Genomic DNA, 22,159 nt, shown 5'->3' with positions numbered 1-22,159 from the left:
TACAGTTATGGCGCTATGTTTGCCAGCAAAGATGGACTTGTATTGTATGGGTGAGTAACTCTTGACTGAATCTTCGACCTTGTCTCTAGATCGAACTGATGTGGTGGTCAGGGGTATAGCAGATGAACGGCCGCTACACAACGACACGTCCTTAGTGACGTCTGTGCAACTCCAGCCCTGGTCATCCTCTGCTGCCGATAATTCGAATGCCGTTCGAAACATTACAGTGGAACCTCCAGTCACGCCAGCAGTTTACGATGATCCTGGGCTATGGCATCGATGTTGCGGATCAGATGTATCGGTCGCGAGTGAGCATTTAAGCTTCTACTTTAGCGGTATGGTAGGAGTGACTCGCGTTCCGCTGGGAATGCTTTCGGGCTATACTGATGACAATCATCCAACCGTGCTTACCAATGACATGGTAACATGCGATACGTCCGACCTCAATCGACTAGCCTGCAGCTCCGTTGAGTTGCCCGAACGTGTCCAGCCTCGCGCCGAGTCCGGCCTTGTATGGCTACCAATTGGCAGGCAGGGCGTACTTGCATTGGTAGGTGGCGTCGAGATTCCGGGTGATCAGTATATCATGGAGCTACCAAAAATGACACCGAATGGATCGTTCATGACCCAGATCCCGCTTTACGACATTGCTACAGGATCGTGGTACGTCCAGAATGCTTCTGGCGACGAGATTCCGCCACAGACCGCAGCGTTCTGCACCACACTCGGCATTGCACATGACTACAGTTCGTTCAACATCTATGTTTACGGAGGGTACGATGGTACATACATAACCGACTACAATGCCTATGATACTGTCTGGGTTCTATCACTACCTTCCTTTCGGTGGATCAAGACATACGACCCCGGCCCAGAGTCGGTTCATGGGCGCCAAAACCATCAATGCATCAGTCCTTATCCAAACCAGATGCTGACGATCGGCGGCAATAGTATGCTGGGGTCATCCCTGACCTCACCCAATATTGTTGATGTGTTCGACATGAATGAACTGTCGTGGACCTCAGTGTACGATCCCCTCAATTGGTCTGAGTACGAAGTACCGAAGAAATTTCGAATGTGATTGGCGGTCACAAAGAGGGGGGTTCTGATCTGCTTGCTGATGGCCTCCATCCAGATCTTGCTTCCCTTTTCAAGACACGATACGAAGGTGAAATCCCGAAATACTATCCTTATGCCACCAAGAGTCTTCGCGATCACATCAGAAGCATTCCGCGGTGGCTCCAGATTATAATGCCCGTCCTGGCATATTTGTTGTTATGCACGTTCGCGTTCCCAGCGGTCATGGTCCTGAGACGTCGAACGCATCTGCAGGCTGCTGGCGTTGACACTTATGAATTCAAATCTCCGAAATGGCTGAGCGCATGGTCACGCAATACCGATGATAAGGCACATGATGCTGGAATTCTGTCAGGTGATAAACTGCAAACTGAGCCGTTGCGTATTCCTTACATCGACGACGAAGGTGAGAGTAGCGAAGATGCTACAAGTGCTGGAACAAGCTTGCGGAGCAAGCGACATTCCTTGTTCGACGAGATGGAAATGAGAACGCTGACGAGCACATAAGTTATGTTGAAGATACGGAATGTCCTTGAAAGCGATCTTCTTGCAGCTTCTTTACTCCTGGGCTTCAACCACAGCCTTTGTGTCTCCCTGAAGCGGGAAACGAGCGCTTCGCGAGTACTGACGACGATCTGGGTGACTACCTTCTGCACCTTGGCATATCGGCACTGAAGGCTAGGGGTAAGCGTTGGCTGATTCATCCTAGATGTGGACTGCGCATTTCTCGCCAGCGACCTTGTGGACATGAGAACACACGGTGGCTGTTCTGCTGCCTTATGTCCTCATGGTCAATCGTTGCTAGGATGTATCTGCTGATATGTCTCTAGGATCTTCATGCAGTGAGCTTCGAGGTGGCCCAACTCGCAGGCCTGAATATTTTCTAGTCCAGCCGCTTGCATCCTGTTTTCGTCAGTCACATGAGTATGACACGCAAACTGGTAGGTTTGCTGAGTGCCAAATCTTGCAGCAAGCATATGGCTCAAGCAGCTACCTTGAACGTCAGTCCCATTCCTTCTCCTTCTTCGGCGCAACTTCAACTGATATGTGATGTAGTACATCATTCTTTTTGCTGGATTGGGTGCTATAGGGTATTGGTACTTTTACCACCTCTCCAAAGGTATACAACGACCAGCTGTCGAGCTGAAACATGGTCCCGAAATGCTCACGAGCTACTTGGCAGCATGCTGGTACCCACGAGCGGGTTCGGTATGAGTGACAGTATTGTGTGTCGAACGAATAGCATGGGACTGGATGTTCGCTGTCATTCACCAGACAGAACGTATTGGTTGCTCCCCAACCACCCCCTCTTCCGGTCACCGTCGGCTAGTATCGCGACTCATTCACAAGATGGTCTAGCACGACGTTGCTATGGTCACGATGTTGTGGATCTATCCAGCTGTGGCATACATAAACGCTTATGACCCAGGTACCTACAATATGGACTTGCTTCCAACAACTACGTACGCAGATCGATGCTTACCACGCTTGGATACAACGAACTAGAAGCCATTTCCAATCTCACATCTAGCCCGCCAGAGATCAATAAGTTTGAACAGCATTTCAAAAGAGCCTGGGTTCTTGTTCAGAGCCTTTTCGCAGCTGTGGCTCTCGTTATCCGCCTACTGCTCGACTATCGGGTCACACAGCTGCAGATATATGGACTGAGGCAGCTGACGATAAATAGCAAAGCACGCAATGGCGCCCAGTCGACGAGTACACGAAGACATTGACGCTCATGAGCAGATTGCCATGCAGCACGCTCAGGCGCTCAGCACCAACACTAGATTCCCAGGTCAAAGCGATATTCGAAATGGATTCGAGAAGCAGAAACTGCTGCCTCCTCGGCGCGAAGTTCCCAGATACACAATCATCGCATCAGCAAGCAGTCCTTCGAAACCCGCTCGAGTCACCAAGTCTTCCCCACGAAAGTCACAGTCTGCCAGCCCTAGAAAGAAACAGGGCGATCCTCCCAAGGAGAAACCAGGCCCCAAGCTCGGACACAACAAATGGAAGAACTGGTCTGGGCCATCGGCCACTACTATAATAGAGTTTCACAATCTTCTGGCCAGCTATCACGAGAAGTTCAAGTTCGAACGATATGTTGGTCTACCAGCACACGGGTCGAACGTCAATGTCAATATCGACATGGTGATGAGGGTTGTATTCTCGCAGACCACCAGCAACGAGATTGCAATCAATACTCATTCCCGGCTGCTGAATACTTACCCTTATGAAGTGGACGGGCAAAAATGCCTTGGGAAAATGGTCAATTGGCACAAGATTCGTTCTTTGCCACGAGATGAGTTAGAGAGGGTCCTCAAGCAGGGCGGACTCTACAAGAATCGGGCGAAAAACATTCAGGACACCCTAGACATAATATATACTGCCAACGAGGAGCGCCGACGGCTTGGCAAATTCAACTGCGAGCACGACGGCAACCCTCCAAACGCGGAGGACTTCGTGCCTGGCATGCTATCGCTAGACTACATCACAGCTGACTACGAGGACAACTCAGACCAGGCTCTGCTCGTGCGACTGAGGGCGTTTCCTGGCATCGGTCCCAAGTCGGCGATGTGCATCATGGCATTCGGGTATAAGCGGCCACTCTTCGTCGTTGACGTTCACGTACTGAGGATGTGCAAGTGGCTCAAGTGGGTACCAGATACTGCCACCGAGACTGAGGCTGCCATGTTCTTGTATGGGACAATACCAAAGGAGATTGCGTATGACCTGCACAATCAGATTTGGGCACATTGCGCAAACGAGAATAGTTATGCGTCCGAAGGTCGAATAGTGCTATGCCCGTTTTGCGGTGCAGTACCTCCTGCCAGTGGCAGAGATGTGTCCAAGTACGAGTGCCCAATTGCACATCTTCTGCCACCACTCGAGGAGCGATGGCCTGGCAAGCCGTACAAAATTCCTGATGTTCCTGTCAAAGCAGAAAGTGTCATGCATGTCGACAGCAGAGATCAAAATCCACCTCAGACGCCTGTGAATTCGGTTCAAAAGCAGCAGACATTGAGCACTTTCTTCGCGATCTCCGCAACACCCGGCAGCAGCACTCCAAAATCTCCATCGAAGCAGCCCAAGACGCCGAGGGAAAAGAAACTCAAAGCTGGAAAAGCATACAGACTCGGAGAGATACCAGACGAGCAGGCGCAAGCTGCAGGTCTCCAGCTACACATGTATCAACCATTGAACAACACCTTTGGTGAAGATCGTGGCGAGAAATGCGAGCTACCACGATTCATATGGGAGTGGCCTGACATACTCGATATTGACCTGGCGGTCACTCCGCAGTGGGCGCGAAGGGTTCTCGCACAACAGGAGAAGCACTTGTGGAGTGACATGACCGAGGCCGATCTTGTTGCTGTTCAAATGATGAGGAGTGCGCCACAGACTGATGCTGTCGATACTGCCAATGATGCGGTGATGGGACCGAATGGTAAAGTCGGAAAGGATGTGAGGGAAAGTGTGGACGACGAAGCGGAGCAACAGCTGGAGGTGGTGAGCAACAGCGAGGTAATGGATCCTTTCATGTGAGGAAAGCCAAAGGTCGGTCGAAGACAGGTATGAGGTCAATTACATCGAGAATCGTTTGTTGCAGAGACTGGTAGTGATACTGTGCAGAGGGTTGTCTCAATGTTCGATCGAACGCAACAAGAACAGTCGTCGGCCACTTGCAGTTCAGTGCTGGATTGAGCACTCACAGTTTCGTTGTCTTGATCGCTCCCGAATGGTTGCAATACCTGTTACCTTTGGGCTTCTATGCTTGTGCCCGTTCCATGGTGTCAGCGACCGCAACAAAGGTTCAGCGGCCAGCACGACTGACTCCTGAGACCCCTGCCAAGATTTCGTCATTGGATCGAAAGTGTCCAAAAGTGCAATTCCCTCGATGACCGGGACAGGTGTCCTTTGACTCGAAACCGCACGAGTATTAGTGATATTACTGGAAACCAGAGTGGACAGACTGGCATCAGTCGCCACTGATAATGAGCATACTGCATTGCATGAGAAACAAATTCCATCTCGCATAGTCTGCGACTACCTCCTCTATATCAGCACAAAACGTCAAGATGCCTCCTCCAGGACGAAGGAAAGCCTTCTCGTTGAATTTGCTGCCTTTACTTGTGCTTTTCGTATTCTCGGTTGGTGCACATGCTGCATCTGCTGCACTTGGAATTGATTTCGGTACTGAATACATAAAAGCAGCCATCGCGAAACCTGGAAGCCCGATTGAAATTGTCCTCACGAAAGACTCGAAGCGGAAAGAGGCGGCCACTCTAGCTTTCAAGCCCTCCAGAGCACAGAGTAACGACAACGATGCATACCCTGAGCGTCTGTATGGCGGTGATGCACTGGCAATCGCAGCACGATACCCTGCGGACGTCTACCCGAACCTCAAGGCCCTCCTGGGCATTTCCCCGGATGAGCGTTCAGCAAAAGACTATAATGATCGGTTTCCCGGTTTGCAGATCCAGAGCGTAGAAAGAGAGGATGGGGGCAACTCTATCGGGTTCAAGAGTAAGAATTTGGGAAAGCCAGAGCCATTTATGGTCGAGGAACTGGTCGCAATGGAACTCCAGAACATCAAAGCAAATGCTGAGGCGTTGGTTGGGAAGAACAACTTTGTTTCGGATGCTGTTATCACATACCCTGCGTTCTACACAGCAGAAGAGAAGCGAGCTCTTGAACTGGCCGCCGAGCTAGCAGGTCTACGTGTGCTCGGTCTCATTAGCGATGGGCAAGCTGTCGGGCTCAACTACGCCACGACACGAGCTTTCGATGCAAAGAAGAAGGACGTCAAGCCTGAATTCCATATTGTGTACGATATGGGTGCAGGGTCCACGACTGCTACGGTCCTCAAATTTCATGGGAAGAACATCAAGGGCCCTGGCAAGAAGAACTCGACTGTTCAGGAAGTACAAGTACTAGGCATTGGTTATGATCAACATCTTGGTGGTGACGCCCTGAATGATCTGATAGTGCAGGACATGATCGCCAAGTTTCTCGACACGAAGAAGGCAAAGGCGCAGGGTGTCGAGAGCATCCAGGTGAAGAAAGACGGCAAGACTATGGCTAGGCTTTGGAAGGATGCAGAGAAGGTCCGGCAGGTATTAAGTGCCAACCAACAAGCTTCTGCAAGCTTCGAAGGACTCTACTACGAAGATGTCAACTTCAAGTACACGCTAACTCGCAGTGATTTTGAGAAGCTAGCAGAGTCTTACGCTCTGAGGATTGCTGCCCCTCTGTCCTCTGCTTTGAGCATGGCAGATTTGACTCTGTCAGATATTTCTTCAGTCATCCTTCACGGTGGTCTGACGAGGACCCCATTCGTGCAGTCGGAACTCGAGAAGGCTGCCGGTACAGCTAGCAAGGTCAAGACGAATATCAATGCGGATGAGGCTGCTGCGTTTGGAGCGGCCTTCAAAGCAGCGGGTCTGAGCCCTAGTTTCCGGGTCAAAGATATTCGAACTGCCGATATTGCTGGGTCATCCTACACCATGAAGTGGATCGCAGACGGGAAGGAAAGGTCGCAAAAGATCTTCTTGGAGACATCACATGTTGGAGCAGAGAAACAGGTCACCATCAAGAGCACTGACGATCTTCAAATCCAGTTCTTCCAGACATCCCCGGACCAGCAAGTGTCAACACCAATTTTAACCGTCGAGGCTGCGAACCTCACTAAGTCGACCAGCGAATTGAAGAACAGCTATGGGTGTGCTAGTTCCAATATCACGACAGTATTCACCGTTCGCCTAAATCCCTTCGATGGTTTGCCTGAAATCATCTCTGGTACTGCTAGCTGCGAAGCTCAGAAGGCAAAGGAGGGAAGTGTGATGGACAATGTCAAAGGCATGTTTGGTTTCGGCTCTAAGAAAGGCGAGCAGCAGCCTTTGAATGCAGACGGTGAGTCGCTCGAAGAGGATTCGACAGCAGAGACACCGTTGCCGGTCGACGACCCCACAAGCTCAGGCTCAATTGTGTCTGAAGCCACAATCTCCGGAGAGTCGTTGGCTTCTGGAACAGCCGCACCTGCAAAGCCTTCGACCGTGGCAATTCCGCTGTCCCTTAAGAGCAGTGTGATCGGAGCTGGTGCGCCACCTCGAAAGGCACTACCGGTAATCAAGCAGCGCCTGACCGCTTTCGATACGTCTGATAAGAATGCTATGCTGAAGTCAGAAGCCTTGAACGTATTAGAGGCTTTCACCTACCGCGCTCGTGATTACCTGGAGGACGAATCATTCGCCTCATTTTCAACCGACAAGACGCGCCAAGAGCTTCAACAACAATTGTCGGATGTATCTGAGTGGTTATACGGCGAGGGAAGCGATGCCAAGCTTCAAGATTTCAAGGACAGACTCAAAGGGCTCAAAGCTCTTGTTGACCCCGTACTCAAACGTAAAGAAGAGAGCAGTAAGCGAAACGAGGCAATAGAGACCTTGAAGAACAGCCTCAACAATGCTTCTAGCATGATGGACATGGTGAAAGGTTCGATCGAAAAGGCAGCCCAAGATGCTGCTTCAAGCGCTAGCTCGGCTGCTGCATCCGTAGCAGAGGGCGCGTCCTCGGCTGTGTCGCCAGACGCTGGAAACGACCTTGAGGATGAACCATATGCAGCGGGTGCCGCCGATGCTACTGAGACCGATGCATCAATGCCAAAGCCATACGAATATTCAGCAGAGGACTTGTCGAGCATTGAGAAGGCGTACAACAGTGCCAAATCTTGGCTAGACGAGAAAGTCGCTGCTCAAGCAAAGTTGTCGCCATATGAGGACCCGGCTGTTTTGGTATCAGACCTCGAAGCTAAGGCGAAGCAGGTCGGCACAGCGGTGTCTGATGTGATCATGAAGTCGATCAAACTGCAGCAGCCTCCCAAGGCAAAGAAGCCGAAGTCTTCGAAAAAGTCAAAGAAGACGAAATCGACATCTACGTCCACGGGCAACGCAGACAGTACAGTCGATGCTACTGCGAGTGCAACAGCAAGCGGTAAAGATGAGTTATGATCAGTATGATTTTCATGAGCGTGGTTGGTAGATGGTAGCGATAGATTGAATAACAATAGAACATTTCTCATCAGTCTCAGCCCTCTCTGTCTACAGGACCGGTAGCCTCCCCTACTCCGAGGTGATGTCGTCGTCACAGTTCGCTGTTGCGCCCACCGCATCGCAACCAAGCGGGCAATCCAGTTGCCAAGTCAAGACCTGGCGACGATCACTCTTGCTGGCGCATTAACCGGTGTGGAGACAGAGCTACCTAATTTTAGATGGCTCTAAATTCAGTCTACGAGTGCGGTTTCAATATACCTGAATATCAGTAGATGATCCGTCATCAGATCTCTCGTAGGCATAATCCGATACAGTCGACGCATAGACATCGTGCCGTTTTCTCACTGTGGATGACAGGCGTGTCTTCCAGAAAGAAATAAGCTGGAGGGAAATGCTTGCACAAATGTGTTTTCATGGTGGTATGGGGAACGCTAGTGCCGCATGGTCTGCCAGGATGCAGGGTCGAATGGCAAATCAGGTCTGTGGTGGGGGCTGACAAAGGTGGCATCTCGAAAAGCAGGAACGAGCAGAGGATTATTGTACCTTCCTTTGGTACTCATCGGCGGTCAACGAAGAAGAATCACGATTTGGACAGCTCTTGCTCTCTGTCTTAGATGTCAGCATAGGTAGCGACACGCCTGTGATACTGTATTCCTACAGTGTAGAACGATCTGAGCTAAAGCAATGTGATACCCTTTCTACTCGACCTCGCTTGGCGACGCAAATCCCAGAGAAATTCCAAGTATATGCAACACTTGAAAGTCGTCCTTGAGGCGTGAATACCATCGTAATGTTGTCACATCAAAGGCTTCGTCTCCGTCGACGCCCACAGTGGGAGACATCATTTTATCATCGACCGTGTTCCATGTTTCTTCTGTTTGAATACTCTCAGGCACCAAAGTGCAATAGCAGTATGGCTCCACTGAGCTCGGATGCCGTCACACAGATTGCTCTTTCTCCAGATCTTTCGTATTTCCGATCGCAATCGTTCGAAGTCACTCGTTCTCGACTTGACTGGCAGCTCTAAAGGAACATTTGTGCACTCGACAATACTCACGTTGTCTGGTTCGAGGCTTTGGGCTCTACCACTTTGAACTCGCAGCTGTCTCCCACACACCGTGGCTAGCCTAAGCCACACCATCGGTAACTGAATCCCACCACCAGTTTACAGCTCCGCCCACTAACAAAATAGAGGAAGAGGGCCTGAACCAGCATCTTTCATCCAAAATTATTGTGCTCTGCAGGACTACTGTTACTACTACTATCGCAGCAGAACTTCGAGGCTCTTTCGTGCCCAAACTAGCAGACCTCCAGCGGCGTTGTCTCGTGCGGTGCCCTGTTGCTCCGTGCGCCTTTGATTGTGCTCTGCTGACGATTGCACTTCCTTGACTTCGCCTGCGCTCAGGCTGAGAGCGTCTGTCCCAAAACTGAAGGTGCCAACTCCACTAGCGAATCTCACATGCCTTCCAGCTAGTCATCTTTCCTTTTATTAATCTTCCTCAGTCCGTTGTTACTCGCTTTCGCTCTGTCGATGCTATGAGCTCTCGACTGAAGAGTCTCGGCTTTGGTTCCAAACGCAAGAGCAACGCCAATCTTCCGACGACAGCAGGCACTGCTCAAACCCCAAACGGCTCCACCTCCACCGCGAATACCCCTCCTCCAAACGCTTCCCAGACCAGCCTGACGCCCATGAACTCTCAGCAAAGCGGTCTTGGTCGTCCGCCCAGCTACCAATATTCGAACGTAGCTGGTCGCCCTCAGTCGCCTATGCCCCCGCCTGGGCAACAACAAATCCCGTCCCACCACCCACCGCCTATTGATACGAGTCGAGGCTACGTTGGCGCAAATCCTCAAATGGCACAACAACCGCCTGGATATGGCGGCGCTGGCTACGGTCAGATGGCGCCTCCTCCTCAACAACACATGGGTCAGTACGGACAGCATATGCGTCCTGCTGAAGTCGAGGGCGGCAACAGAAGCAAGGCGCAGCTGATCGTGGGCATCGATTTTGTGAGAACACTCTACCATAATGATCGAACATAAGTGTCCTAACAAGAGCAGGGAACCACTTTCTCTGGTGTCGCTTTCGCCTTTGCGACGAACACCGAAGCCAAGGAAGACATAATAACAGAGTGGCCTGGTGCAGGCAATCAAACAAAACAGAAGGTACGCAGCCTGATATATATACGAGTGTGCAAGACTTACCATCGATAGATTCCAACAGTATTATACTATGACCAGTATCAGAAGGTGGTCGGTTGGGGTCCAGATATCGCTGATGCTCTGGCGCCTACAGGCTACCCCAAGCCTGGTGTACAGAAAGTCGAATGGTTCAAGCTTCAGCTGATGATGTCCGGAAACACATACATAGACCCTATAAACCTTCCTCCGCTACCACCCGGCAAATCTGAGATCGATGTGGCAGCAGATTACCTTTTCAAGCTACGACAGGCTATGCGACTACAGCTGCAGAAGACCCTCGGCGAGGTCTTCAACCGGGAAGAGCGGAATATTCGATACTTCCTCACTGTACCTGCTATTTGGAACGATGCGGGCAAGGCTGCCACAAGAGCTGCAGCCATACAAGCAGGCTTCATCCGAGACGACAACGACAACCGCCTGACACTTATCACCGAGCCCGAAGCTGCTGCTATGTTCTGCTCGAAAACCGACCTCCTGAACCTCAAGATCCATGATGCAGTCCTGATCGTCGACTGTGGTGGTGGTACCGTCGATCTGATCGCATACGAAGTCGAAGAAGAGACACCGTTCAGCGTCGCCGAATGTACAGCAGGTTCCGGCGATTCCTGCGGTTCTACAGCACTCAACCGAAACTTCTCAAACATCCTCCGAGCAAAAATCAGGAAGATGAAATTGCCTGACGGTTCAAAGACAGCCGGTCGAGTGTATGCCAAATGTATCATGGATTTCGAGAACAGAATAAAAGCCGACTTCCGCAACAACGGGCAGAAGTGGGCCGTCGACGTTGGTATCGAAGCAGAGTTCCCAGAAGCAGGCATCGAAGAAGGATACATGACGTTTACCAACGAAGAAATCCTACAGTGTTTCGAGCCTGTGGTCAACAGAATTCTAGAGTTGGTTAGGAACCAAATCATTGCGATTCAGGCCCAGAACCGATCACTGCAAAACGTGCTGGTCGTCGGTGGTTTCGGTGCGTCCGAGTACTTGTTCCAGCAGATCAAGCTTCACGTGCCACCGCAGTTCCAGTCCAAAGTCGTGCGGCCCATGGACTCGGTCTCTGCCATTGTCAAGGGTGCTGTTACGGCCGGTATTACAGAGCGAGTCGTCACATCACGTGTTGCGAGAAGGCACTACCTTATGGCGACGCTACAGCCATTCAAGGAGGGATATCACCCAGAAGCATACAGAGTTCCTAGCTTGGACGGCAAGGATCGATGCAAATACACGAGGCAGATCTTCGTGCAGAAGGGTGAAAGAGTCAAGATTGGCGAGCCTGTCAAAGTGTCTTTCTTCAGACAGGTTGCGCCAGGCGCGACTTTGATGTATGAGGATATTTTGTATGCTTGTGATGAGGATGTCTGGTAAGTCAAGGTGAAACTATCTACAGAGAATATGTGCTAACAGAGTTCTCAGCCCTGAATACACGAAAGACCCACGGATCAAGGAAGTGGTCACATTGACTTCCGACCTGTCGAGAAAGAACCTCGAGAAGGACTTTGAAAGGATGGATACACCCCAAGGCACCTTCTACCGGGTGTACTTCGATATCTACCTGACTCTCGACGGCTCCGAATTCAACGCCGAGTTGGTGTGCCAGGGTGAGGTCATGGGACGGTGCAGTGCAAGATTTAGATAATGCAGGCCGGCTTGGGAAGGTGGGCAATGTTGACACGATGTTTGGATCTAGGTTGTGGACACTTGGGGATGAGGAATGAGGTCGTAGGGGGTAGTGTTATTGAGTATACCCGGCCAGCTTGATCGTTTGGGCTCGGCCAAGCAATTTTGAATAAAGCGAGCGAAGAGTCTAAAAAGAATTTGATCAAGCAATGTTGACAAAGAACTTGTTCCGGGTGAGGAGCCCGATCGCAATGACATCTCGCTAGGCAGGACATCTTTGAGTCCGTCTCTTTTGGTTTGGGCCTGCCCTCAAATGGTTGTTACCATCTGTGAATAACGGCATCACGATAGAACGGGTTAGGCATCACAGCACTCAATCTAATGGAGCAATCGCGTCCACCATCCTCTGGAAGAATTCACGTACAGACCAGACTATGGCAACCATAACCTGTCAGATCCAAAATCGCAACGCAGTCAAGGCTCTCATCGCAAGATAGCACGTTGTGGTTTCCTTCCATTCATCAAGAAGGGTTGGACTTCGCACCAAAAGCACAACCTGCACAGTATAAGTGGCTCATGTTTCCTACCACTTCTTGCCAAGATAGGCTACTGCTTCTTTTCATGGCTTGATGTTCTTCGAAGTCAGCCCTGGGTGCAGTAGGTGTGCAACGTCCTCGGAAGTACGGCGTGCCGCGTCATACAAAGGTCTTGCACTTATACAGCCAAAGCTACCCTCTCAAAACTGGTATCAATGCTTTCTCTTATACCAGATCCTGGAGTACTCGAAAGTGACTTTCGACAGGTTGCAGTCGGACTCGGCCCTGCATGTTCGTACTACGGCCATATGCAGTGCACATGTTGTGTAAGCGGTCCGCATCTCTCGCGATGTTGTGTTCCTCAAGATTTGTATGCTGTGTTGCGGGCGTAACTGTCATTCGTCTTGTTTCTGGATCTTCGCGTATGTTGAGGACTAGACTGCAGATGTTTGCTGGGATGAAGTCGAGCTGTTCTTGGTGGTTAGCGAGAATGCACTCATGTCTTCTTGCTTGTCTGCCTCGAACTCAGAGCTCATTTCGTCTGCATCGACTTCACTAAGCCAACCATAGTATCGGTACACGAGTCCGGGAGCGGTGCTGACCTGCGAATACGATGCCGTTCGCAGAGATAAAAGGCGAGGCAAGAAGAGATTCAGCCACGGACGCAGCCAGCGCCGTCGGGTGCGCCATGGCGGCGAGTGTCCCCAGAACAGGTGAACATGCTCGCATGGCAGAGGGCCGGTTCGAAAGATGTCTCCATTCTGGTCGTACAAAATAGTGGCACAGAACTTATGTATCACGAAGCTGGTGTCTCAACACCGCAAGCACTGATTTGCGCAACGACGACGGATCGTAGGCCTCCTGGATGTTATTAGATTCACATTTGACATAGGAGCGAAGGCCATTCGAGTACTTGCGATCAGCATGATACGAAATGATCGGAGGTTCTTTGCAAGGTGGCGCCGAACGTATCGATTTGAGTATCCGCCACGTTCTGCCAGCGGACCTCGTGTGTGCGCCAAAAACGGCATATGGAATTTCGTTGAGCAGGAACACGGGCTTGACGGGGCACGCGATCTTGCACGCGGTCAAAGCTGGAATCACGTGATCTGGCATGTTTCACTGCTTTTCCACATGTGGATGTCTTCTCCTGAAGCCAGCCTTGCGAGATCAAGAACAATTTCGATGGTTCCAATAGCGAAACCAGCAGCCTGAAGCGTACGCTGGCGAGCCGGTTTTGTAGCGTACCAGCTTTGTGGTTTGAGACCACAGGCGGGCTTCAAGTTTGGGCCAGAGACCTGGCTCAGCAGTCACCGAACAGAATGCCTGCTCGAATATGCGACTCACCAAATGCATAGCGGAAAGCCAATTGAGATTTCCATTTCTACATCAGTTCCTATGCAGCAATTGAATGGCCGAGCAACACAATTTGAGCCGCAACCATGCAGGCTGGAATGAACATGCACATCTGTTGTGCATACATCTTGACGATCATTGGCTCATGCTGTGGTACGCGCAACTGGAGGTTCCTCAGCAGCCTGGAGCGTTGGTAACGGTCACGCTATCTAGCAGAGGTCTCAGTTCGAGGTTGCGACCGACAGGCCGGTGAGTGACATCGAGTGGCCGCCGTTCAGGGGAAAACCCTGCAAAGAGTTTAGTGCCAATCTCCCGAAGAAACTTGACCCAACTGGCCCGACACCGAAGAGCCGCCATGAGCCACCCATGCTCCTATCGAGTGCGACGACGCTCCAACCGACTCCATACCGTCTATCCTGTGCACTTTCTAGAGCTGTCGCCTCGTTGATGCCGAACTCTGTCTTTGCCTCACCATCCTTCACTGTCGCTAGACATGGCCGAGGCGGGAGCCAATCGTATCTCCTCCTGGAGCTACCAGCAAGCGTCCTGGCCCTTTTCGACCTAATCTCAATACAGGCCTGTCAACGTCTTTAGTCGGAAGCCATCTCGCTGCCAACAGCTTTCATCGCCACCAATCTCCTTTCAATCTCTTATGCGCCAATAGTATGGCCAGCAGGTGCACGCTAGGTGGCGCCTTCCAGGAGCAGAAGCAACAGGCTAAGGATGCTTGGTACATGTGGACCACCCGTGGCTCATGTTGTGCTCTCACCCCCGATGTGCAACGTTCTGTGTATATAACATTTCTTCCACAGGTCTTGTGTATCTTTCCTTCCTTCCATCAGCTCAAAAATCACATTCGCTTAACTACCAGCTTATTAGCACTCACCACAGTCATTCTTTAACAGAAACAAACAACCCCTAACAATCAAAATGAAGTCATTCGCCGCTGTTGCTGCCTTCGCTGGCGCCGTCTCTGCTGCCGCTGTCGGCAACGACTGGGAGCAGTGGAGCTCCTCGAGCACCACTGTCGCCACCACCACCACCACCGTCCACAAGACCACCACCACTACTGTCCCAGTCAAGAGCACGACCTCTGCTGCTGGCTCCTCCAGCTGGGATGCCTGGACTTCTTCCAGCGTCAAGACGACCACCACTGCCCCCGTGAAGAGCACCAGCTCCTCCGTCGTCTCCTCCGCCTCCTCCAGCTGGGGTGTCTGGTCTTCGAGCACACCAGTTGCCTCTTCCTCCACCACCAAGCCAGTCGTTCCATCCAGCAGCGGCAGCTGGTCCGCCTGGGAGTCCACCAGCACCCCAGTTTCTTCCACCACCTCCGTCACCTACACTGACGCCGCAAGCACCTGGGCCCAATGGAGCTCCTCAAGCGTTGCCGTCGCCACCTCCACCCCAGTTGAGGCTGCCAAGACCACCTACGCCTCAGCCCCAGCTGCCCAGAACACCACCAGCCCAGTCAAGCCATTCACTGGTGCCGGTGCCAAGGAGGTCGCCTCCTTCGGTGCCGCCGGTCTCGCTGCCATTGCCTTCATGCTGTAAATGTCTGCAGCACATTTACCATGCGTGGAGTCATGAGCTTGCAGCAAAGCTTCTACTCTCTACTATCACGATTGTCAACCACACACCTGTCGACATGATCATGCTCAACAAGCGATAAGCTCAAAAGAACATAGACACACCAGCTACTGGGGATGAAGGTTGACTCGAGATCATGTTGATGCTGATCGGGATGGTGAAGAGATGGAGGTGGACAAGACAGCAACTACTTCAGTTCGATACTTCAAGCTTACTCTGTATCGGAGAGTAGCAACTTCGATGGAAATAATAATTTTGATTGGACAAACACTCTGGTCTTCTATACCTTCTTCAAAGCCCAAAAAAATGAGCAAAACATTCAAAAGAAATGCCTTGATTGTGTCCGCGCTCGTGCTTGTTGCAATTGTATTTCGATATTGCTTTATAATCTGGAGGTCGACTCTTGCCTCTCACCTCATTGCTATTGACCTCGAACGTGCATCTGATAGACACGCTCTCTTTTGTAGCGTTTGAATTGTCTCTGCTAAGTCATGTTCCGTTTCCTACGAGTAGTCTTCTGAGTTCTCACCAGAGGGCCGTGCCCGGGTTCGTTCTTGTCAAGGTCGAGATCTGGTCACGATGCTACACGCACAAGCTGCTAAGCACAACACGAATATCCTACCATTACATGCCGCTCATGCCAAACGACGAGTCAACCCGCTACCGCGAGTTTTCAGCCGTTGCTAGCATTGGAAGCACAGTGATCATTCTCGATGTCTTTCCTGAGCTGAGTATCATAGTACGGGTAGGAGCGAATATGCAGGTCAAACTAATCAGCTTCGGGCAAGGTTCCAAAACCTCTTCCGGAAACGATTTCCGCTGCATCACCCCACCACCGTAGTCCTCCATGCCTGAAATACATCTCCTCTGTTGGTTTACCATCACGTACGAGCCGAATTATTCTAAGCAGTATTCACTGCACGCTGTTCCTTCGAGACGCTGGACCCTACCTCCGATGCTCCAAACATGCATTGGTGACAGATAAGAGGCAGTTGCCTCTCAACGAATTGCATCATAGTTGTTGATACCATGACGTTCCGTCTCCCAAGCAATTTTATACAATTTTCACGGAAGTATTCACCGTCATCACGTCTCGTAGCATTACAAGTATATCATTGTAGACTAGAAGCTGAATATTGAATTCTCCCTCAACCGAAACAATATACCCAACCACAATGGCAGACTCAGTAATTCAGCTAAAGTGCGACTGCAACAACTTTCCATGGGGCAAAGTCGGCGAGAACTCGCTGGCGGCGCGACTATGTTCGAAGACACCAGGTACAGACTTCAAACTTGACAAGAACACCAACTATGCCGAGATGTGGATGGGTACCTACCCAGAACTACCGTCATACGTCCTCAAGACAGGAGAAAATCTCCAAGACGTCCTCAACGCCAACAAAGAGAAGTTGATTGGCAAGCAAGTGCTATCGAAATTTGGAGCAGACCTACCATTCCTACCCAAGATTTTGTCCATCCAGAAGGCACTTCCTTTGCAGATCCACCCTGACATCGAGCTGTCGAAGAAGCTTCACAAAGAGGATCCGGAGAAGTTCAGTGACGAGAACCACAAGCCTGAAATTGCCATTGCCCTGAGCGACTTCGAAGCGTTCTGTGGTTTCAAGCCCAAGCATGACATCCAGATGCTGCTAGATGTCGAGCCATTGCAAAAGTTCGATTCCGAAAAGAGCAATTGGTCAGATAACACTTTACGCAATGTCTGCAAGAGCATGCTCGAAGCTTCCGAGGAAACAGTTGCGTCCACAATGAAGGCTCTAGGCGATTTGCCAAAGGACAAGCTCGGCAACCAGGGATATATCGTTGACCTGGTGCCCCAACTGATTGACCAATATGGCGCAACAGATAATGGTTCGCTGGTGGCTCTATGCCTCATGAACTTCCTTACCTTCAAACCTGGCGAGGCGATCTGGATCCCAGCGGATGGAATCCATGCCTATCTCCGGGGCGATATCGTCGAATGCATGGCGCGATCCAACAACGTATTGAACACTGGTTTCTGCCCACGAGCAGACAGAGACAGCGTCGATACCTTCGTCCGAGCTCTGACCTTCCAGCAACATGACGCGAAGAAGCCACTCCTAGAGCGATCGAAGTGTGAACACACCTCCACTGGCAAGTCGTACATGTTCCATCCACCAATGAGCGAGTTCAACATGATCGTCACGGAGCTCAAAGCAGGTGAGACGGACTCGTTGAAGCCTGTTGCAGGGCCAAGTATCATGTTCATGACGAGTGGAGAAGGAAAGATGAAGGCAGACGGCAAAGAATACGACTTACATGCGGGCTACAACTTTTTCATTGGTCAGGGGGTTGAGGTGTCGTATGAATCGTCGTCGCAGGATTTCGCTGTGTACCGAGCATATGCAGAGTAAGGGTACAGAGATAGGTGTGATAAGGTCTGATAGCAGAATACCATGTGAACTTCAGAACCGGCCGTGTTCTGTTCGAAGCATACCATGTGAACTTCAAGATTGAGCACGTTGGGAATGCAGAGTCAGCCGCACGATGCGAGTACATTATTCATCATTGGTTACTCGAACCTCGTGAGGATGTCCAACAAATTGTGCATATCTGCTACCACAACCACTACTCAAAGCATGATCTTGACATGTGGCAAGAGTATGAATCGCATGTGGTCGTGAAACAGATCTCGCGTGTTACGGCCTTCGTTAGAAGGTCAGGCAACTATGTTGTCGAGCAGTCATGTGAGATGTGAGGTGTGATTCGGTGCAGAGGAAACAAAGGACAACTTGCGACAAATGTCTTTACCGAAGACAAAACCGAGTGGCAGCATAAGCGCGTTAAACCCGTTGAATATTCGTGCAGTTCTAAGAAAACGTCGATACGAAATACGATAGCCGTGTGTTGGTACGTAGGAAGTGGAGATGACGCTTCGCAGGACGGTTCTTCGGATCTGCGTGTTCCTGGTCTGGGCTGCCCCAGGTTTTCGGTCGTAGCAACGTATGCGCACACCGCCTTCTATCAAGCACAACTTGCGATGAACACCGAGGTTAAGGACATCGGTCAGTCTGTGTTAGAACTACCTTATTATGCTTCAAGCCGGTAGAGTAAGCTGTGAAGGAGCTCGATCTGAGGCAGGTACAGTGATGCACTGGCAAGCGAATTCGTCATAGCTCAGTCGTCCCTGCCAAGGGTGGAGGAAGCTTCCACGTTTCAACCAATCATATCGTCCCAACAATTTGTAGCATTGCGCGGGAAGAACAACCTCACAGAAAAGAGCCTCCCCATCGTCTTCACATCAGTTCATCCAAGCGAATTGTTGCAGGCGGCGATTTGCTGAAACAAAAATCTCGAATGCACTTGCTTCCTGGCGTGACCCTGGCGTCAACAGATTTACCTCCGTATTGCGCATCACTGGTCGAGACTGCCTGCGATCACTCCAGCTGATCACTCACCTGTTTGCTCATTCGCTCGAACCACCTCCTGCTCTTCTGCCCGTTTCTTGCTCTGTCCTGTCCAGCCCATCAATCGTGACTTCGAGCTCCGCATACGAAGTACGATTGTCGCGGCCCTTCGATATCGTTCCGGCTCTCCACATTAAAGTTGTTGATACCGAGTTGCCTTGCCTTCATATATCCAACTCCCCTCAATCCTCTAGTCACTTATCCTCTCTTCACACACTTAGCCATTACCCAGACATCTTTGTGATCTTAATTTGATTGAACAAAGATGCCTTCTTCACAGCCTGTCGCAGGCCATCTGGCTGTCAAACCAGAGTACATCTCTCAACCTTCGCCTATGGCCAAACCATCAGAGCCAAATCGAAATCAGTCATACGACCCCAAGAAGGTGCACATCACAGAAACACCTATTACGAGGACGAATTGGTACAAGCACGTCAACTGGCTCAATGTTGTCCTCATCGTCGGCATTCCTCTCGTTGGCCTCGTTCAGGCCATCTGGACTCCTCTCTATCTGAAGACCGCTATCTGGGCCATTGCCTATTACTTCGCAACTGGCCTGGGGATCACAGCTGGTTACCACAGACTATGGGCACACACCTCCTATTCCGCAACACTGCCTCTTCGAATGTTGCTTGCTTTTGTAGGAGGTGGGGCAGTTGAGGGTTCAATTAGATGGTGGGCAAGAGATCACAGAGCACACCACAGATATACCGACACCGACAAGGACCCATATTCCGTCCGCAAGGGTCTCCTCTACTCTCACTTCGGCTGGATGTTGATGAAGCAGAACCCAAAGCGAATTGGTCGAACCGACATCTCTGACCTCAACGAGGATCCAGTTGTTGTCTGGCAGCACAAGCACTACCTCAAGGTTGTCATCTTCGCTGGCCTGATCTTCCCTACACTGGTTGCTGGCTTCGGCTGGGGGGATTACTTGGGTGGTTTTATCTACGCTGGTATTCTTCGAATCTTCGTTGTCCAGCAAGCTACCTTCTGCGTCAACTCCCTGGCTCACTGGCTGGGTGACCAGCCATTCGATGACCGCAATTCACCACGAGACCATGTTATCACTGCTCTCGTCACCCTTGGCGAAGGATACCACAACTTCCACCACGAGTTTCCCTCCGATTACCGCAATGCTATCGAGTGGTGGCAATATGACCCTACCAAGTGGTCCATCTGGGTATCCAAGAAGCTTGGTCTCGCCTATGACCTCAAGCAATTCCGATCTAATGAAATCGAGAAGGGCCGTATCCAACAGCAACAGAAGAAGATCGATCAAAAGCGAGCCAAGCTTGATTGGGGTGTTCCTCTCGACCAACTTCCGGTCATGGAATGGGATGACTATGTCGAGCAAGCCAAGAATGGCCGAGGTCTTGTTGCCGTTGCTGGTGTCGTCCATGATGTGACCGACTTCATCAAGGATCACCCAGGTGGAAAGGCTATGATCAACTCTGGTATCGGCAAGGACGCTACCGCTATGTTCAACGGTGGTGTTTACATGCACTCCAATGCAGCACACAATCTGCTCTCCACCATGAGAGTAGGCGTCATCCGAGGCGGCTGCGAAGTTGAGATCTGGAAGAAAGCTCAACAAGAAGCCAAGGGTGAAGTCTTTCAGGATGCCTCTGGCCAGCGCATCGTGCGAGCTGGTCTCCAACCCACCAAGGTTCTGGAGAACGTTGCCAGCGCCGGTGCCGCATAAGTCTTTCAATGTCTACGACCAAGCGATGAGTTTTATGATACCAAATAGATCTTCGATGAAAAAGACCAGGCGTTTGAAATGGAAAGGTGAGCTTCGAGCTTAATGGGTTCAGCAATTCTAGCGTTTCGTTCTCAATATTCATGTCCATAACATAGCTGCGATTAGAGCAGACTGCTGCAAAGCATTACCTCGATAGTGTATAAATTACAATCATATCGATGAAGTACCACTTCCTTTCTAGATCCCTATGCCGCCAACGCGTCTAGCTAATGCCATCGTATTATTCTTAGAAACCTGGAACGGTAGCACCGAAGGTAGGCGACGAGCGGTATAATAATGTCTGCCCGTCTTGGAGCGAATGCTCCCCTTTGATCGAGCCATCTGGAAACCAACTTCGTTCGTACCATGCTACTCTTGTTCAAGGAAGCGACATTTTATATATGGGGTCTGCTGGGAGACTGAAAGGGAGGAGACGGCATTCAAGCCGAGCCCTGCCGATACATACAGCATGTGGCCGGTGTTGGGCAAGTCCGACCCACTCGTCATTACATAACTTCTTCTCTCTCCACCACTCTCTCTTAGTCAGCCACCACCAATACCAATACCAGTTGCCCTTGTCCTTGTCTCTGCCCTACACCGGCCTTACTGACACTGGAGCCCTGCCAATGGGAAAATGTATTTATATGCTTATCGTGGGGTTTGCAGCCACCGCCACACTCAACCTCGCTAATGGGCTATCAGGGATTCAGGGGCCCCTGGAACAATCATGTTTACAATTGTATCATTGGGCTATCAGAGACGTTGGCCACATGAAGCAACCAAACCATTTATCGGGCCTCCATGCTTGCAATTGCAAGCGCTCCGGTTCCTGCTTAAACATTCAGGTGCTTCCCTTGGGGTTTCTTTGTTTGAGCCGGTCCCTGGCCCCTTCCTTTGCTATCTACCGTAGGTAGGTCAATACAAGCGCAGTATCACAGTTTAACCTTGATCATGGGGCCGCCCTTCCGCTGTATGGATGGGCCTGAAAACAAGCAAAGTACTGTCCGACCCTGTAAGTTCCCCAATGGGTCTTGGCGTCCAGCATTGAGACCTTATCCTCAAGTACTCTAGCTTTATGATTGCAGCAAGTCAGCTGGCCTGCATGTGACGAGGTAGCCCCTCAGAAAGTCCAGCCAGTTCCGCTTCTTGGTAAGCTACGTGATAGCTGCCGGGACCCAGTGTGAAACTTACAGGGGTCTAATAGTAGCAGTGATGATGATTTTTGAGAGAAGCAAATGGCAGTTCTTTGGGCCACAGTCAGTGCTTGTCAGTATCAGTCCACGTGGGACTGCGCGACGCGGTCAATGAGCCAAGGGATGAATACAGCCAAGACCAGGCCATGGATCTATCTACTCTTGATATTAGGGTCACTCAGGCTTAGATATAAATCTGGAGCTTCGCCCTTCACAGAGAGCTGGCCTCTTCTTCCTGACCTCCGCCCAACGTTGCCGGACTTCTAACGAGCCGTGTCAGCCCAAGCCGGTATATTCCCTGAGGTTGAGGAGTCTCTTCCGCAAAAGCGCACTTCTTGTGTGACGCGCC

General features: G+C 50.9%; 8 protein-coding genes across 8 annotated transcripts; all 8 read left to right on the top strand.

Moving 5' to 3' along the window:
- Positions 1-31: 31 nt before the first annotated feature.
- On the top strand, positions 32-1,081 carry PMZ80_009178 (uncharacterized protein; the record flags this gene model as incomplete). The annotated part of the gene is made up of 2 exons (XM_064877573.1): positions 32-39; positions 463-1,081. The coding sequence occupies 2 exons, from the start codon at positions 32-34 to the stop codon at positions 1,079-1,081; spliced, it is 627 nt and encodes a 208-aa protein (XP_064727075.1).
- A 221-nt stretch (positions 1,082-1,302) lies between these two features.
- Positions 1,303-1,584, top strand: PMZ80_009177 (uncharacterized protein; the record flags this gene model as incomplete). Its single annotated transcript, XM_064877572.1, has 1 exon — positions 1,303-1,584. One exon carries the CDS (start codon positions 1,303-1,305, stop codon positions 1,582-1,584), a length of 282 nt encoding a protein of 93 aa, XP_064727074.1.
- Positions 1,585-2,775: 1,191 nt separating this feature from the next.
- On the top strand, positions 2,776-4,623 carry PMZ80_009176 (uncharacterized protein; the record flags this gene model as incomplete). Its single annotated transcript, XM_064877571.1, has 1 exon — positions 2,776-4,623. One exon carries the CDS (start codon positions 2,776-2,778, stop codon positions 4,621-4,623), a length of 1,848 nt encoding a protein of 615 aa, XP_064727073.1.
- Positions 4,624-5,156: 533 nt separating this feature from the next.
- Positions 5,157-8,087, top strand: LHS1 (lumenal Hsp70 protein; the record flags this gene model as incomplete). The annotated part of the gene is made up of 1 exon (XM_064877570.1): positions 5,157-8,087. The coding sequence occupies one exon, from the start codon at positions 5,157-5,159 to the stop codon at positions 8,085-8,087; it is 2,931 nt and encodes a 976-aa protein (XP_064727072.1).
- A 1,578-nt stretch (positions 8,088-9,665) lies between these two features.
- Positions 9,666-11,967, top strand: PMZ80_009174 (uncharacterized protein; the record flags this gene model as incomplete). Its single annotated transcript, XM_064877569.1, has 4 exons — positions 9,666-10,139; positions 10,191-10,295; positions 10,344-11,692; positions 11,745-11,967. 4 exons carry the CDS (start codon positions 9,666-9,668, stop codon positions 11,965-11,967), a joined length of 2,151 nt encoding a protein of 716 aa, XP_064727071.1.
- A 2,803-nt stretch (positions 11,968-14,770) lies between these two features.
- Positions 14,771-15,391, top strand: PMZ80_009173 (uncharacterized protein; the record flags this gene model as incomplete). The annotated part of the gene is made up of 1 exon (XM_064877568.1): positions 14,771-15,391. The coding sequence occupies one exon, from the start codon at positions 14,771-14,773 to the stop codon at positions 15,389-15,391; it is 621 nt and encodes a 206-aa protein (XP_064727070.1).
- Positions 15,392-16,602: 1,211 nt separating this feature from the next.
- Positions 16,603-17,820, top strand: PMZ80_009172 (uncharacterized protein; the record flags this gene model as incomplete). Its single annotated transcript, XM_064877567.1, has 1 exon — positions 16,603-17,820. One exon carries the CDS (start codon positions 16,603-16,605, stop codon positions 17,818-17,820), a length of 1,218 nt encoding a protein of 405 aa, XP_064727069.1.
- A 1,318-nt stretch (positions 17,821-19,138) lies between these two features.
- On the top strand, positions 19,139-20,578 carry OLE1 (stearoyl-CoA 9-desaturase; the record flags this gene model as incomplete). Its single annotated transcript, XM_064877566.1, has 1 exon — positions 19,139-20,578. The coding sequence occupies one exon, from the start codon at positions 19,139-19,141 to the stop codon at positions 20,576-20,578; it is 1,440 nt and encodes a 479-aa protein (XP_064727068.1).
- Positions 20,579-22,159: the final 1,581 nt, after the last annotated feature.

This window comes from Knufia obscura (genome assembly GCF_036327395.1).
Source record: "Knufia obscura strain CCFEE 5817 isolate CBS 148926 chromosome Unknown scaffold_12, whole genome shotgun sequence".
Lineage (NCBI taxonomy): Eukaryota > Fungi > Ascomycota > Eurotiomycetes > Chaetothyriales > Trichomeriaceae > Knufia > Knufia obscura.
Note: the sequence above shows the minus strand (reverse complement) of the source record. Positions and strands in the feature narration are given on the sequence as shown.